The sequence below is a fragment of the Schistocerca gregaria genome, chromosome 4 (assembly GCF_023897955.1).
Source record: "Schistocerca gregaria isolate iqSchGreg1 chromosome 4, iqSchGreg1.2, whole genome shotgun sequence".
Taxonomy (NCBI): Eukaryota; Metazoa; Arthropoda; class Insecta; order Orthoptera; family Acrididae; genus Schistocerca; species Schistocerca gregaria.
The window spans coordinates 576,008,472-576,025,821 of record NC_064923.1 but is presented as its reverse complement, the minus strand read 5'-3'; the positions used below and the strand labels follow the sequence as shown (position 1 = coordinate 576,025,821).

At 41.5% G+C, this 17,350-nt stretch overlaps 1 protein-coding gene across 1 annotated transcript in view; it reads right to left on the bottom strand.

Moving 5' to 3' along the window:
• LOC126267080 (probable cytochrome P450 301a1, mitochondrial) overlaps nucleotides 1-17,350 on the bottom strand; it is a 158,970-nt gene that overhangs the window by 108,844 nt on the left and 32,776 nt on the right. Inside the window, exon 3 of the mRNA XM_049971943.1 lies at nucleotides 1,187-1,320. Within this exon, the coding sequence (XP_049827900.1) occupies nucleotides 1,187-1,320 (134 nt within the window). The remainder of the gene's footprint in view (nucleotides 1-1,186; nucleotides 1,321-17,350) is intronic.

Genomic DNA, 17,350 nt, shown 5'->3' with positions numbered 1-17,350 from the left:
CCGAACAGTCTGAGAATATTGCGTCTCTGATATTGTTCGAGCTCGTCCGTCTTCTCAATCAATTTGTGTTCGAGCAGTCGTGCTTTCTCCTCACTTGCTTTTAACGATGCGTCCAGTGCACGGATCTCGCTCGCATTCGTCTCCACAGTTTGCTGTATTTTGTCCGTCACTGCTGCAGTGACAGCATCAGTGATGGTTTGAACAACGAGCCCGAGCGTCTCGTTAGCCTGCAGCGCGGCACTCACCTCAGCCTTCACGAGTGCGGCGATGTCAGCGATGCCGGGCGAAGCGGCCGCAACTCCCGGTGTAGACTCCACGCCTGCGCTGTCTCCGGCCTGGCCGTTGGCTGCACTGCGCGTTGTTCGGCGATTTTCCATTTTAAGTGCGATTCCGTGTAATTGGTGCTCAGTATGTGATGTAAAATACGACACTTGGAAGTAGATATACGGCTTCAGTATATGTAGACTAGCCTAACTGCTTAAAACACCTCTAGATTTCACGTAAACGTGCGAGCCAAGCTAACGCACGTCACTCACTCGTCGCCATGACACCTTAAGTGACCTAATACGCACTAGAAGAAGGAACTAGAAGAAAGAACAAGACGATAAGACATGTGTTATGACATTAGTGAGTAAATTGCATGATGCAACAGGAAGGGGAAGAGAGATTCTAATATATACAACAAATTATTAAGGTTTTTGAGTGTTCATTATAGTCTGATGCGAAGAGAATCAATTCTGGGGGACCACGTCATATTTGTCAGAAGTAGAAAGGGAACCGCCTCAAGAGTCACGAAGATGCTCAACAGCTACAGTTCATCTTGTACGGCCATAATTCAAAGTACGACAAACACATCTACTCGACATGTTAAACCATGGTCGACTATCTATAAACATGACCGGCTCAGTAAACGCGACAGCAAAATCAAGAAAATGCTGTAGGACTTCTAAGGCTGCTTGAAAAGAAATTTTTGGTACGCTGAGGAATCGGTGTAGGTTTTGTGTGTTTCCATTTGTACCTCTATCGTAGATTTGCATGAACAACTCCTGAAGTGCATATCGTTTGTATATCTCTATCCTGCTCCAGCACTGACGAGTAAGAAATATAGAATTCTTGTAGTGGATTCCTTGGTGCTCGTACCGCGGAAGCAACACTAGTGATTCTATCAGCAGGCGTTTAAACCCACCTTCTGGATGTCGTCCGGATTGAAGATGTAGACCATGGGCTGCTTAAAAGGCACTCCTACCACCTTGGCGATGTCCCCGTAGCGCTCCCGTATTGCCACCAGCAGTCCCACTGGATCCAGCTTTCTGAACTCTCCTGCACAATTCATACATGTCCACATCAGAAAAAAAACCTTATGACTACTCGTATGTTGTGCATTAACGACCTAGCGTACAGTGTTGGCTAGAATGTCAGGTTTTTTCGCATATGATGCAAGTATCACAGCGGAAAATATTTTAGTATAAAATTACATCTACGTGATATATTAAGATAGTGCAGAGATTGAGACTAACTCTTAATTAGCCGAAATACAAAGAAACATAAATGTACGCAAATTTTGACTATTGCATGAATAAATCATAAATAGATCAGCGACGTCATACGAATATTTACAGTTATAGGATCGTTAGTGTTTACAATGCACATAAATGAACTAGTAGAAAGCGTCGGATGTTCTTCAAGACTGTTCGCATATGATGCGGTTGTCTAAAAGTAGCAACCTCAAGAGCCAGTATCAATTTGCATAATGACCTGCAGAGGATTGATGAATGGTGCAGGCTCTGGCAGCTGACCCCGAACGTAAATAAATGTACCGTATTACGCATAACAGGAAACGATATCCACTATTGCACAGTTATACTATTGATGACAGCTTTCTGGAACAGCAAAATATCTAGGACTAACGACCTTAAATGGAGTAACCACATAAAGCAACAAGTACTAAAAGCATATTTCAGACTGAGATCCACAGGAAGAATCTTACGGAAATGTAACTTATCCAAGGCGCTCGTTAGACCGATTCTGGAGTATTTTTGGTCTGTCTGGAATCATTGATAGGTAGGACTGACAGAAGAGGGACAGAGAGAGAGAGACAGAGAGAAAAAAGATCCAGAAAAGACCGGCGTGTTTCGTTAGCGGAGCTTCTGTCGGCGCAAGAGCGGCACCGAGATGCCCAATAAATTCCAATGTAAGACGTTACAAGATCGGCGTTTTGCATCACGGAGAGATTTACTAATGAAATTTCTAGTGAGCTCTTTCCAGGAAAAGTCGGACAACGTATTACACCTGTAAGAAAATGAAACTCATACAGCCGTCCGTATGATTTCATTTATTTCGTAGCTACCAGTATCGGCGCTTCAGTGGACCTTATTCAGGCCGTAGTTGATGCTGAAGAGGTTGACAAGATCCCTATATATGCCGCATCAGTCGCCAACATAACTGGTTACGCAAACTATCTGTAAACTTGGCGTGCTGAAAACAAAATTTGGCCACTGACACGGTACATATAGGAATCGTGTCAACCCCTTCAGCACCAACTACGGCTTGAAGTTGGCGCATTGAAGCGCCGAAAACGGTCGCTACGAAATAAATAAAATCATAAGGATGCCTTTAGGCATTTCATTGTCTTGCAGTAGTAAACGGCCTTGGTCCCCAAGATTTCCAGTCACAAGGATTCACATACAAATCGTATTATTCCCTCCCACATACATCTCGAGAAAGGACCACGACGAGAAAATTAGAGTTAATACAGAGGCTTATCGACACTCATTCTTCCCATGCGCAGTTCGCGACTGGAACAGGGGAAGAGGGGTCAGTTAGTCGTGCTAGAAGTAGCATCCGCAACACATAGTTAGGTGGCTCGTGGAGTGTGATACAGGTGTAGATGCACGTATGATTTAGTGGATAAAATGCATTTTGTGTACAAAATAGGTTGCAAACAACATCCTTTTATGCCCTAGCATCAGTACTGCTTAAACACATGGGACCCACATTAAGTCGGACAAACAGAAGACTTATAGCATATACAGAGGAGAACGGTGTGAGTGGCCACGCTTTGTTGATTAGCGACAAATTTTAACAGGAATGTTGAAAAACTCGTCAACCGAATAAAGATGCCGCACAACTAGAAACCTTCTTTTAGTGCCGAAATTACGACTACATTTCACTCAGATACGTATCCATCTCACGCAGATAAAATCAGGCATATTGCAGTTCGTGCAGATACATGCTAGCAATCATGATTTCCAATCGTTATCCGTGAATAGAACAGAAAGAAACCTTTTATTTGCTTGCAAAAACTTACATAATGTCCTTGGAGAATAAATCTGCATTCACTGGTTTCAATACATATTCTTTTTTTGTCTTGATTGCATTAATGCTTTTAATAGCCGATTTCGGTCTGACATGGACCATCCTGACATCTATATAATCAAAAAATGCAAAACATAGTCGTACCATGCCATCATCAAAAATCAGTCCCACGCTGACGTACCTGATTAGCGGTTACAAGAATAACTTATCCAGAAATCAGCAAACTCATAGGCTGCGTCACTTAATAAAATAGTCGTTTGGTAGAATCCGAATAGTAGCGGCTCCTGTCAAAGAAAACCATCATAACGACCGGGAGAGCGGTGTGCTGACCACATGTCCCTCCTATCCGCATCCTCGACTTGAGGATGACACGGCTGTCGGATGGTCCCGATGGGCCACTTGTGGCGTGAAGACGGAGTGTTACTACTTGGTAGAATCCACGTTAAGCCTATAAATGTGTAATTTCTCTTTATATTCTTCTAATTATCCCTGCACAATTCTATGAGTGAATTACGTTTCCTACTTGACCATCTATATACTTGCAGAATAGATGCGCAAAGTAGTACAGTACTATTACTATTCCATGAGCGAATAATTACTCTTTGTAATATTCTCTCTGGTGTGTTGAGAGGACTTCTAGGATCTTCTCCGTGCCGAATAGCCGCATTGAAATAATTGTAATTTTGCTATCGAGATTACTGGAAGAAAGAGATTGAAAATATATTGTATGCTACTCAAGAAAATATTTACTGAGCATTTACATCAAAGGCATGTAAGGAATTTCATTATATATGTATTCTCTAATTGGAAATTTGCACGGAGGTGTCGTTTCGTTGGTAATCAGAAGGAAACTTCGGAAGAATAGGAAATGAACCTGCAATTATTAGATCCAAGAGCTCCATTATTTCATCGGATAATTAAACTCTATCAAAGCAAACTTTCCGCATTACCTGAGATTTCCCGACTGACTAAGCAACGCAAGGAAATCAAGACTTTTATTTACACAGGATTGCAGATCGCTTCGAATCATCGAGACTGCGGACAAGGAGAGTCATCGTCCGATTCTGATTAAACAAGTAAAGCTTAATTTTAACTTTCTTGAGAGACTGTGAGATGGCTGCTTATAAATGAGATCATTAATAAAATACTATAAGTAACTTTCCTCCTCACCAGCAACCAGTACAAACACATTGTTAATTAAAATTACAAATGGATCAGGTCGTGATACTATTTCCTGTGGTTGAGCGTACTGACGTTGGTACACATTTCTCAAAAACTATTTGTTCAGATCAAACCAAATTTGAGACGCGCAAAAGTTGACATATCCTTCTGAAAGTGTAGTACTTAGATGGAAGTAGTATTGTTAGCACGGAAGAAACTCACAGACAAGCAAGTGACCTAAAAAACCGGCATTTAAAAAATGTAAAACCTAAATATTTCTCCCACCTTTTATTTCATTGACATAATTCTAGCAAATATTACTGAAAGTAATGCAATTAATTTCTACACCAAATTTCATTGACACAGATGTATTACTCTCAGAGAAAATTTTACCTAACGCTAAAAGTGTCATACATTCGGAAAAATGAGGTTAATGTTTATGCTATCATCTGTTCAACCTGCTATCAATTAAAACTAATTAGGTCCATAGCTGTCATTGTTGCGGTTTCTGTATCCTCCAGCATACGTTTGGAGGCCCTGTTTGAATTCTGGGCTCTTTTGCCATTTGTAGGCCACTTTTCTCAGCCTCCCACGCCCTAGGCTAGCCAACTGACATACTCTGTGATCACATCAATGAAAACTTTCAGCCTGCTGACTATCCAAATACAGAAACATGACCCGCATCCATGACACCTATTCTTAGGATTCTTAGGCGCATAAATACTGCTATAGGCAAGCGTTTCTATACATGGTCATTGAAACTTTCGTTGGCTTTTGAGTTCTCCCATGGATGGAAATCCCTATAGAGTAGGGATGATTGTATCTATGTACATCACGTTACACCAGCTCTCTTACTCCATGACTCAGAGCCCTTTGGACAGAGAGAGTTACAGGATTACTCGACCGTAGTAATCCTGTTTTTTTTCATTTATTCTTTATTATTATTATTTCTCCGTAGTATTCTGCTCATATTTACGATAAATACGGAAAAAATATGACTATAAACACAACAATATTACTTTTTGAAAAAAAGCGTCTTCTCAGTCACCGAAACGAGTAAACCGTAAACAGATCGCAGTATTTACGTTCTACATCTACATCCACAAGATTACTCTGCTATTCACAATAAAGTGCCTGGCAGAGGGTTCAATGAACCACCTACATGCTGTCTCTCTACCTTTCCACTCTCGAACGGCACGCGGGAAAAACGAGCACTTTAATTTTTCCGTGCGAGCACTGATTTCTCTTATTTTATTCTGATGATCATTTCTCCCTATATAGGTGGGTGCCATCAGAATGTTTTCGCAATCGGAGGAGAGAACTGGTGATTGAAATTTCATCAGAAGATCCCGTCGCAAAGAAAAACGCCTTTGTTTTAATGATTGACACTCCAATTCACGAATCATGTCTGTGACACCATCTCCTCTATTTCGCGATAGTGCAAAACGAGCTGACCTTCTTTGTACTTTTTCGATGTCATCCGTCAGTCCCAGCTGATGCGGATCCCACACCACACAGCAGTACTCCAGAATAGGGCGGACAAGCGCAGTCTCTTTGGTAGACCTGTTTCACCTTCTAAGTGTTCTGCCAATGAATCGCAGTCTTTGGTTTGTTCTACCCACAATATTATCTATGTGATAGTTCCAGTTTAAGTTATTTGTAATTGTAATCCCTAAGTATTTAGTTGAATTTACAGCTCTCAGATATGTTTGACTTATGGCGTAATCGAAATTTAGCTGATTTCTTTTAGTACTCATGTGAATAACTTCGCACTTTTGTTTATTCAGGGTCAATTGCCACTTTTCGCACCATACGGATATCTTATCTAAATCATTTTGCAAGTCGTTTTGATCATCTGATGACTTTACAAGACGGTAATTGACAGCATCATCTGCAAACAAAGACGTCTACTCTGATTGTCACTTATGAAGTTAATATATATCAGGAACAATAGAGGGCCTATAACACTTCCTTGCGGAACGTCGGATATTCGTTCTGTTATACTCGATGACTTTCCGTCTATTACTGCGAACTGTGACCTTTCTGACAGGAAATCACGAATCCAGTCGCACAACTGAAGCGATACTCCGTAGGCCCGCAATTTGATTAGAAGACGCTTGTGAGGAACGGTGTCGAAAGCCTTCTGGAAATCTAAAAATATGTAATCAATTTGACATCCCCTGTCGATAGCACTTATTACTTAATGAGTATAAAGAGCTATCCGTGCTGGCTATATGTCACTAAATTGTTTTCTTCGAGGTACTTCATAATGTTCGAATACGCTGTATATTCCAAAACCTTACTGCAAATCGACGTTAGTGATATAGGCCTGTAATTCGGCTGATTACTCCTACTTCCCTTCTTGGGTATTGGTGTGACTTGAGCAATTTTCCAGTGTTTAGGTACGTATCTATCTGTGAGAGAGTGGTTGTATATAATTGCTAAATATGGAGATTTTTTTATCAGCATACTCTGAGAGGAACCTGACTGGTATACAATCTGGACCGGAGGCCTTGCCTTTATCGAGTGACTTAAGCTGCTTCGTTACACCGAGGATATCTGCTTCTATGTTTCTCATCTTGGCAGTTGTTCTTAATTGGTATTCAGGATTATTTACTTCGTCTTCTTTGGTGAAGGAATTTCGGAAAACCGTGTTTAATAACTGTGCTTTAGTGGCACTGTCATCATTGACTTCACCGTTGTTATCCCGCAGTGAATGTATTGATTGCGTCTTGCCACTGGCGTGCTTTATGTATGACCAGAATCTCTTTGGGTTTTCTGCCAGATTTCCAGACAGAATTTCGTTGTGGAAATTATTAAAAGTATCTCGTATTGAAGTACGCGGTATATTTCGAACTTCTGAAAAACTTTGCCAATCTTGGGGATTTTACGTTCTTTTAAATTTGGCATGCTTTTTTCGTTACTTCTGCAGTTACTTCTGCAACAACGATCTGACCCGTTTTGTGTACCATGGGGGATCAGTACCATCACTTATTAATTTATGTGGTATATATCTCTCAATTGCTGTTGATATTATCTCTTTGAAAACATTCCACAACTTTTCTACACTTACATGATCAGATGGGAAGGAGTGGAAACTGTCTCTTGAAAAAGCGTTAAGAGCATTTTTATCAGTTTTTTTTAGATAGATATACTTTGTGTTTCTTTTTGATGGTTGTAGGTGTTGCGGTATTGATCCTAGCAGCAACTGCCTTGTGGTCTCTAATCCCTGTATTCGTCACAATACTCACTATTTGTCCAGGATTATTTGTTGCTAAGAGGTTGCTAATGCAACCATTTACGCTTCGAGTGGGCTCATGAACTAATTGTTCAAAATAATTTTTTGAGAAAGCATTCAGTACAGTTTCGGATGATGTTTTATGCCTGCACTCGCTAAGCACCGAGGTGATCATCATGTAAGGCAGGATCAAGAATAAACAGAATTAGAACAGAGAAAGTCTGCTGGAGCCGAAATTAACACATCTGCATTGAGAAAAGGTGGCGTATCAATGTTTAAAAAAGTTTTTCTCTCCTTTTTATCAGTACACACGTAACATACAAATATCATGCACATTCTTGTTCAGGAACGAGCGGGGTATAACTTAACACAGTTTTTAAAAAATCGTTATTTCAACAGATTTTCACTTTCTGATACCCTTAAGGCTACTGCTTCTGGTACATTTGTGACATCTGAATAAAACGTATACACCTTCACTGAAAAATAATAATTTTTGTTTGTTTGGTGAGAATACTGTTTTTGGAAGAACTTAATTAAAACCTGTCATTCGTCAGTGTTAAAAAACATTACAAAAGCAGCATTTGATTAAATTCGTTCTGCTCATTTAGGATTACATTTGAACCTCGTTTTTTGTGAGAGCATTGGATGTTTGATGATGGTATGGGATGATAATGTTTTGTATTTCGTAGAGTATTTGCTGATCGGTTACTTTACTGTTCTGTACAGAACTGAGGATTGCTCATGTCGAGCCGAAACAACTCATTTAAAAAAGCTAATTCAATCAGTAAATCTTTCTTAATGTTGAAGATGATTCAGTTGCTCCCAGCGCTGTCGTTTTATGCAACCCGGAATGTTACAGCTGATCATTGTAAACCATGAGTGAGATTTTCATATTCTTTCGCTCGCTATGCGCAAACTACTAACCCAACAGAAAAAATGAACAGAAACTTATTCTAAGAAATTTAATGTAATTAAATGTTGTACTGGAATACGTTTACGCTACATGTCGTAGTTCAAGTTATTCAAGGAAGTTGTACGAAAGTGACCCTATTAGGGTCATTGCAAAACTTGGCGATATACATATGAGTAAATTAGCTTACCACGCCTATTTTCATTCTCTGCTTTCGCATGGCATAATATTCTGCTGGGGTAACTCATCACTGAGTAAAAGAGTGTTTATTGCACAGAAGCGTGTAATCAGAATAATTGCTGGAGCTCAGCAAGGATCATCCTGGAGACATTTAAAGAGCTAGAGATCTTCACTGCAGCCTAACAATATATACACTCCTGGAAATTGAAATAAGAACACTGTGAATTCATTGTCCCAGGAAGGGGAAACTTTATTGACACATTCCTGGGGTCAGATACATCACATGATCACACTGACAGAACCACAGGCACATAGACACAGGCAACAGAGCATGCACAATGTCGGCACTAGTACAGTGTATATCCACCTTTCGCAGCAATGCAGGCTGCTATTCTCCCATGGAGACGATCGTAGAGATGCTGGATGTAGTCCTGTGGAACGGCTTGCCATGCCATTTCTACCTGGCGCCTCAGTTGGACCAGCGTTCGTGCTGGACGTGCAGACCGCGTGAGACGACGCTTCATCCAGTCCCAAACATGCTCAATGGGGGACAGATCCGGAGATCTTGCTGGCCAGGGTAGTTGACTTACACCTTCTAGAGCACGTTGGGTGGCACGGGATACATGCAGACGTGCATTGTCCTGTTGGAACAGCAAGTTCCCTTGCCGGTCTAGGAATGGTAGAACGATGGGTTCGATGACGGTCTGGATGTACCGTTCACTATTCAGTGTCTCCTAGACGATCACCAGAGGTGTACGGCCAGTGTAGGAGATCGCTCCCCACACCATGATGCCGGGTGTTGGCCCTATGTGCCTCGGTCGTATGCAGTCCTGATTGTGGCACTCACCTGCACTGCGCCAAACACGCATACGACCATCATTGGCACCAAGGCAGAAGCGACTCTCATCGCTGAAGACGACACGTCTCCATTCGTCCCTCCATTCACGCCTGTCGCGACACCACTGGAGGCGGGCTGCACGATGTTGGGGCGTGAGCGGAAGACGGCCTAACGGTGTGCGGGACCGTAGCCCAGCTTCATGGAGACGGTTGCGAATGGTCCTCGCCGATACCCCAGGAGCAACAGTGTCCCTAATTTGCTGGGAAGTGGCGGTGCGGTCCCCTAAGGCACTGCGTAGGATCCTACGGTCTTGGCGTGCATCCGTGCGTCGCTGCGGTCCGGTCCCAGGTCGACGGGCACGTGCACCTTCCGCCGACCACTGGCGATAACATCGATGTACTGTGGAGACCTCACGCCCCACGTGTTGAGCAATTCGGCGGTACGCCCACCCGGCCTCCCGCATGCCCACTATACGCCCTCGCTCAAAGCCCGTCAACTGCACATACGGTTCACGTCCACGCTGTCGCGGCATGCTACCAGTGTTAAAGACTGCGATGGAGCACCGTATGCCACGGCAAACTGGCTGACACTGACGGCGGCGGTGCACAAATGCTGCGCAGCTAGTGCCATTCGACGGCCAACACCGCGGTTCCTGGTGTGTCCGCTGTGCCGTGCGTGTGATCATTGCTTGTACAGCCCTCTCGCAGTGTCCGGAGCAAGTATGGTGGGTCTGACACACCGGTGTCAATGTTTTCTTTTTTCCATTTCCAGGAGTATATATATATACATATATATATATATATATATATATATATATATATATATATATATATATATATATATGAAATTTGTTATTAACAATCCGAACGAATTCAGAAGTAATAGCAGTGTACGTGACTACAACACTAGGAGAAAGGATGGTCTTCACTACTCAAGGTTAAATCTAACTTTGGTTCAGAAGGGGGTAAATTATGCTGTCACAAAAGTCTTCGGTCACTTATCTAATAGCATCAAAAGTCTGACAGATAGCCATATAGAATTTAAAAGTAAATTAAAAGAATTTCTTAATGCCAACTCCGTCTACTCATTAAATGAATTTTTGGATATAGTAAGTAGGTAATTTTCCAACCACCACAAAAAATTGAATGTCATGTAATATTTTGTGTAATGTAATTTCTTGTATAGACACCTTTTATTAACCTGATACGTTTCACATCATTACGATGTGTCTTGTTCATGTCTATGGAACAAGTACTAATCTAATCTAACCTCCTGATGTACCTCCAGTCCCGTATTCAGTCCCCACGGGTTAGGATGTCTACCACCGTACAAATATTTGTGGCTGCAGAAGTTATATCCCACATTCGATCCTTTTTTAGTCTTCATTGAGTGCCGTCATTACGCCACCGGCTGACTCTACCACTTACAGTAAAATCGACGTTTGTGTAAATTTTACCTAACAGTTTTGTGAGTTTTAACAGCATCAAATAAACGATCGCATCATTGTCTTCGTCAGGCCTTCTGAGTACGAAGCTGCTGTGCTTGGAAGCGTTAAGTCTGGATAGAATTGTCAACGTTATTAGTTTTACCATAACGTTTACGAAAGTCGTTTTTCGTTGGTGACGCTTACGGGCACGATTAAATTAATAGTGCTTACGAAGTAGCAGGTTATGCTGGTGATGTAATAGACCAATCAATATTGGGAATAGTTCCTGTAGTCGGAAATTTTTGTACAGTGGTATGAGGAAGTGCCACGAGCAACATATTAGAAATCGTGATGGTGACGGACGAGTGTGAGTTGGAAGTTCCTTTGGACGTGACTGTCCTACGTTTTTATTGAATAACTCGAAAACCGTGCCGTCCATCGAAAACGTATTCCAGTACAAAATTTAACTACATTATTTCCCAGTTAAAGGTCTTGCTCACTTTTTCTGTAGGACAAACAGTTTGCTCGTAACGAGCGAGAGAATATCAGAATCTCTCTCATGGTTTATGAATGCCAGCTGTAATATTGTAGTCTGTATAAAACAACATCATTAGGGGCAGCTGAATCTCCCTTTATATACCCTCTTCGGAGAATATAGATGTAGATGTCGACAAAAGCTCAAAACTAGTAGTCATGTTGTACATCATATAGCTTTACACACACGCGCACACAATACCAACATTAGACTGTCTGTAGCTAAGTCAGTGAAATACACTTGCCTGAATTCTGTACAATGCAGAACATCTCTAAGAAATCAGTCAGCAACAAAATTTTCTCAGCAGTTTCATCTTCATTCATGAATTAATGACTGTAAAGAAAAGTGCTGCAATATAATTTTTCCAAATACATTCAAAAGTTATTAACCACTATCCATAAATCGAAAATATGCTATTTCTTCTGTTCATTGAAAGTACCCAAGGAGTCGAATTTGACGTGGAAAACTGGACATATGAAGCGTCTTGCTCAGGCGCAGTGTTACTGGGAATAAGAATCTCATCTTCTGAATACTTGTATAGGTTTACTGCGTACACCATAATAACAAACAGCAGTATGTTTATGGGCTGAAAGCTGTGGAAATGTGTAAAGTAAGACTCAGTTCTCTTCCCTTTTTTCCGAAACTCGGAAAATGTTGTTGCTCTCGCTAATTGTTTACTCTTTGTGATAAGAAAATGAATTTTCCCATGCTTAAACTTCCACTCTGTGATCTATCACAGGCTCCAACCCGCATAAACAGTACTTCCACACTGGAGCACAATGTACAGGGCGGGATCTTTAAACATTTCCGCGTTCTGTTGCTATGAGAGTGTGACGATGGCACCGCCACGACAGCAGGAAATTCACGCTCCACCCGCTCCAAAAATTCTCAGCTCACGGGTCCAGCTTAGCGCAGCCACGTCCAGCAGCAATATTCTTGAGAGCGGCCCCTTCGAAATCGTTTCACTCCCACTAGTGAAACTACAAGCATAACTTTCTATCAAAATAATTCAGTGCCCACCAGAGCAAAAAATACCGGACGCCGTATCGTGGTTCGTGGTCTACGCACATGGGGAGGCTATGACTTTTACTGATCGCGGTTGCTGTGCCAGAACTCTCTAAAAAATGCACAGACTGTCTCTCTTTTCGTTTTCAAAGGCAACTACCAAATAATACCAAGAAATAACTCCAAGATAAAAAGTGCGGCTTCTTTAACTGCCTACATCACTTTTCCCTATACTCTAGCACAACAAACCGCACAAAAAGTGACTTAGTTCTCTGTGTGTTGGCTTCGATCTACACGCTTAATGGTTTTGGTGTTTTCAGTTCCGGATTTAACACGTTTAATGTTAGCCGTGGGAAATCAATCCGTGGAGTTACAGAGTGCGTGCGCGAAACTGTGGTATACTGTGACTTAATGGATCCTATATTGGCAGACAGAAGCGAACCAAGTAGCCCGTTATTTCCGTTTTTATACTGGCGTATAAAACTGGCGTCTAGCGGTAGCATCGTTGATTACTAATCAGAACGTCGTCTGTCCTTTCCGACCGCGGTGGCCGTGCGGTTCTAGGCGCTGCAATCCGGAACCGCGGGGCTGCTGCGGTCGCAGGTTCGAATCCTGCCTAGGGCATGGATGTGTGTGATGTCCTTAGGTTAGTTAGGTTTAAGTAGTTCTAAGTTCTAGGGGACTGATGACCTAAGATGTTAAGTCCCATAGTGCTCAGAGCCATTTGAACCATTTTCCTCTGTCCCTGGTTCGAACTGCACCATTGCTTTTTGAGTAAAAAGTATCAGCAATGGCGGCCGAAGACCCTCTTTCTGCTAACAATCTTGTTCAAAATGTCCGAAAAGTGGACAGACGTTACGGGAATTTTTTTTGCACTTGGCATGGTAAACTGCCCCTCAAGGCGGAATAATCAGCAGTGATCAACGGCATGAGGATGCAGGAGGCAATGTAAACCACAGCGTTAAAGACACACAATATTTACCACCGAGCATTTGGCCTGTAAGTGAGAAAGTATTTCATAATGATCTCTCTATTGGCAAAAGGTTTCGGAATAGTCCCCCATTTGAGTCTCTGGGAGGGGACTACTAAAAGGGAGGTGACCGTGAGAAAAATATTGAATAACCAACTAAAAGATAACGTTCTAGGAGTCGATGCGTGAATGTCGGAATTTGGAAAGTGGTAGGAAACCTGTAAAATCTGAAAAGGGAAATGCAGAGGGCTAGTCTAGATATAGTGGGGGTCAGTGAAGTGAAAGGGAAAGAAGTCAAGGATTTCTGGTAGGATGACTATAGAGTAATATCAACAGTAGCAGAAAATGGTAAACTAGGTGTAAGATTTCTTGTGAATGGCAAGCTAGGACAAGGACTGAAATACTGTGAATATTTCAGTGACAGTGTTGTTCTCATCAGAATCGATAGCAAAACAACAACAATGACAACAATAGTTCAGGCGTACGTTCCCGGGTCGCAAGAAGAAGACGAAGAAATGAAGAACGTATACGAGAATAATGAGTAATTCAACACATAAAGGAACACGAAAACCTAGTAGTCAAGGGGAAGTGGAATGCGGTTTTAGGGGATGGGGCAGAACAAAGGCTTACGGAAGAATATTGGCTTGGTAGCAAGAACGAGAGAGGAGAAAGGCTAATTGAGTTATGCAATAAATATCAGGTTGTAATAGAGAATATTCTGTTCAAGAATCACAAGAGGAGAAGGTCTGCATGGAAAAGGCAGAAAGATACAGGAAGATTCCAGTTAGAATACATCATGGTCATGCAGAGATTCCATAATCAGATATGGTATTGAAGGGTGTGTCCAGGAGCAGATATACACTCAGATCACAAGTTTGTAACGATTGAGAGTGACTGATATCTAAGAGACAATCCAGGCCAAATCAATGCACAAAAATGTGTAAGGAAATTCAGGAGTACAGAAACACTTATCACTTAGAAAGTAAATAAATTGGACGTGCAGGGAAGGTAAGGCGAAATAGCTGCATAAAAACGTGAAAAATCCAAAACGAAATGATTGTTGGAAAGACTGACATAGCATATAGGAAAGTCAAAACAACTTTCGGTGAAATTAAAACCAAGGACAATAACCTCAACAGTGCAATGGAAATTCCACTATTAAATGCGGAGAGCAGGGAAGATATGTGGAAAGAACATACTGAAGGCATCCGTGACGGGGAGGACTTGTCTCATGATGTGATAGAAGTAGAAATAGACGTCGTCAGGGAAGAGGTAGGAGTCATAATGTTAGAATTAAAAGACCTCTGGAAGATTTAAAAGCATAAAAGACAGAAGGGATAGGTAACATACCATCGGAAATTCTAAAGTCATTGGAGGCAGTAACAACAAAAGACTACTCGCATTCGTGTGTAGAATGTGAGACTGGCGATATATCATCACACTTTCGGAGAAACAACATCCACACAACTCCGAAGTTGGCAAGGGCAGACAAGTGCGAACATTATCGCACAGTCAGCTTAATAGCTCATACACCCAAGCTGGTAGTAAAAGAATAATATACAGAAAAATGGAAAAAAAATTGAGGATCCGTTAGATGACGGTCAAATTGGCTTGAGGAAAGGTAAAAGCACCAGAGAGGCACTCTGGCGTTGTGGCTGATAATGGGAGCAAGACTGAAGAAAAATAAAGACACTTACATAAGATTTGTCGACCTGGAAAAAGGGTTCGACAATGTAAAATGGTGCAACACGTTCGAAATTACGAGAAAAATAGGTGCAAGCTATAGGGAAAGACGGGTAATATACAGCTTGTACAAGAACCAAGAGGAAACAATAAGGCTGTAATACCAAGAGCTCGGACTAAAACGGCGGTTAGACAAGGATGTATTCTTTGAGCCCCACTGCTCAATCTGTTCATTGAAGAAGCAATGAGGAAAAAAAGATAGGTTCAAGAGTGTGATTACAGTGCAAAGTGACAGGATATCAATAATAAAATTCGCTGATATCATCTATATCCTTAGTGGAAGTGAAGGAAAAGTACAGTATCTGCTGAATGGAATGAATGGTCTAATATGTACAGTATATGGTTTGAGAGTAAATCAAAGAAAGACTAAACTAATGAGAAATAGTAGACATGAGAACGGCGATGAACTTAGAATCAGAACAGGTGATTACGAAGTAGATGAAGTTAAGCCATTCTGCTACCTAGGCAGCAAAATAACCATGACTGACGGAGCAGGCAGGACATCAAAAGCAGACTAGCACCGGCAAGAGAGGCGTTCCTGGTCGAAAGAAGTCTACTAGCATAAAACATAGGTCTTAATTTGAGGAAGAAGTATATGGGAATGGACGATGGAACGGAGAATAGTATGGTAATGAAATATAGACTGTGGAAAAACCGGAATAGAAGGAAATGGAAGAATTTGAGGTGTGTCGCTACATAAGAATGTTGAAAATCTAGAAGGAACTGTAGAGGGTAAAAACTGTAGAGCAAGACGGAGATTGGAATACATCCGACAAATAACTGAGGACGTAGGTTGCAAGTGCTACTCTGAGAAGGAGAGGTTGGCACAGGAGAGGAATTCGTGGCAGGCTGCATAAAACCAGTCAGAAGACTGATGAATCAAAAAATATATGCAAGGGAACATGCAATTTAATTGATACACCGCATTACAGATCTATCCTAAACACGTCACTTTTAGGACGGTTCTTTGTGCTAAAGTGGCAGGAAAAATAATTCCGGTGGCTACACATGTTATGGTATAGATACATTATTCCACTGCAGTTACATGTATTACTGCATGATACCCTTGTCTGGATTTGCACTATTCTCGTTCTTGGTTGATCTTCAGATCGGGTCTGTGCACTCCACGCACCACCGTTTTCAGTCTAAGCTCAGCTTCTAAATTTTTGCCTAATAAATTGCACACTGCATTCGTGTTTTGATGTTTTCAGACTCGCGGTGTGCTTCAGTTATTGGCAAAAAATAAAATGTCATGAACCCAGGCACAATACATTCACAAAAGAAACTTGTTAGTAACGCAGTTTTACCCCGCAAAACGCCAGAGCAAAGGACGACATTTTGGCCACTGAAGCTATGGGACACGTTTCCCTGGCTTCTTTCCTCTAATCATTCGTCAAGTTCCACTAGGCGGCGCCTCTTATTGTGCCGTATTTTAATGCACTCTAGCGCGACAGTTACAAAATTAGCATGCCTTTCCTACAGCTGATAGAACTGGCAACGCCAGAAAGAAAAAATTATATTCGGCAATATCAAAACATTAATATTACACCTCGACGAACAATGCATCAAAGCGTAATAGAGATATACACAGAGACAGGGATTCGATAGCGAAGGTACAGCCACTCTGCCGATTCTTTTTCATTGTCACAGGAGAACAAGGAAATCATTTGGAGGTTGGTGGGACACATTCAGGGTCAACCAACAGAACCTTCCCGATTCCCAGAAGTGCTGCCATACCCCCAAATCTCTGCTACATGGAGCTAACCAGCAATTCAAAGTGCCTTTTGAGAATAGTTACTACCTTTTCGAAAAATGTTACTCAATATCAACAGTTCCAAACATTTTGACTATTATTATTAAAAACCATATCGGAAATATTCGAAATACGCTCTTATAAATTAAATTCTGTAATTAATTGTTGAGAAATTTATCTTTTGTTATCTGATTATATACAGGATGGTCCATTGATCGTGACCGGGCCAAATATCTCACGAAATAAGCGTCAAACGAAAAAAACTATAAAGAACGA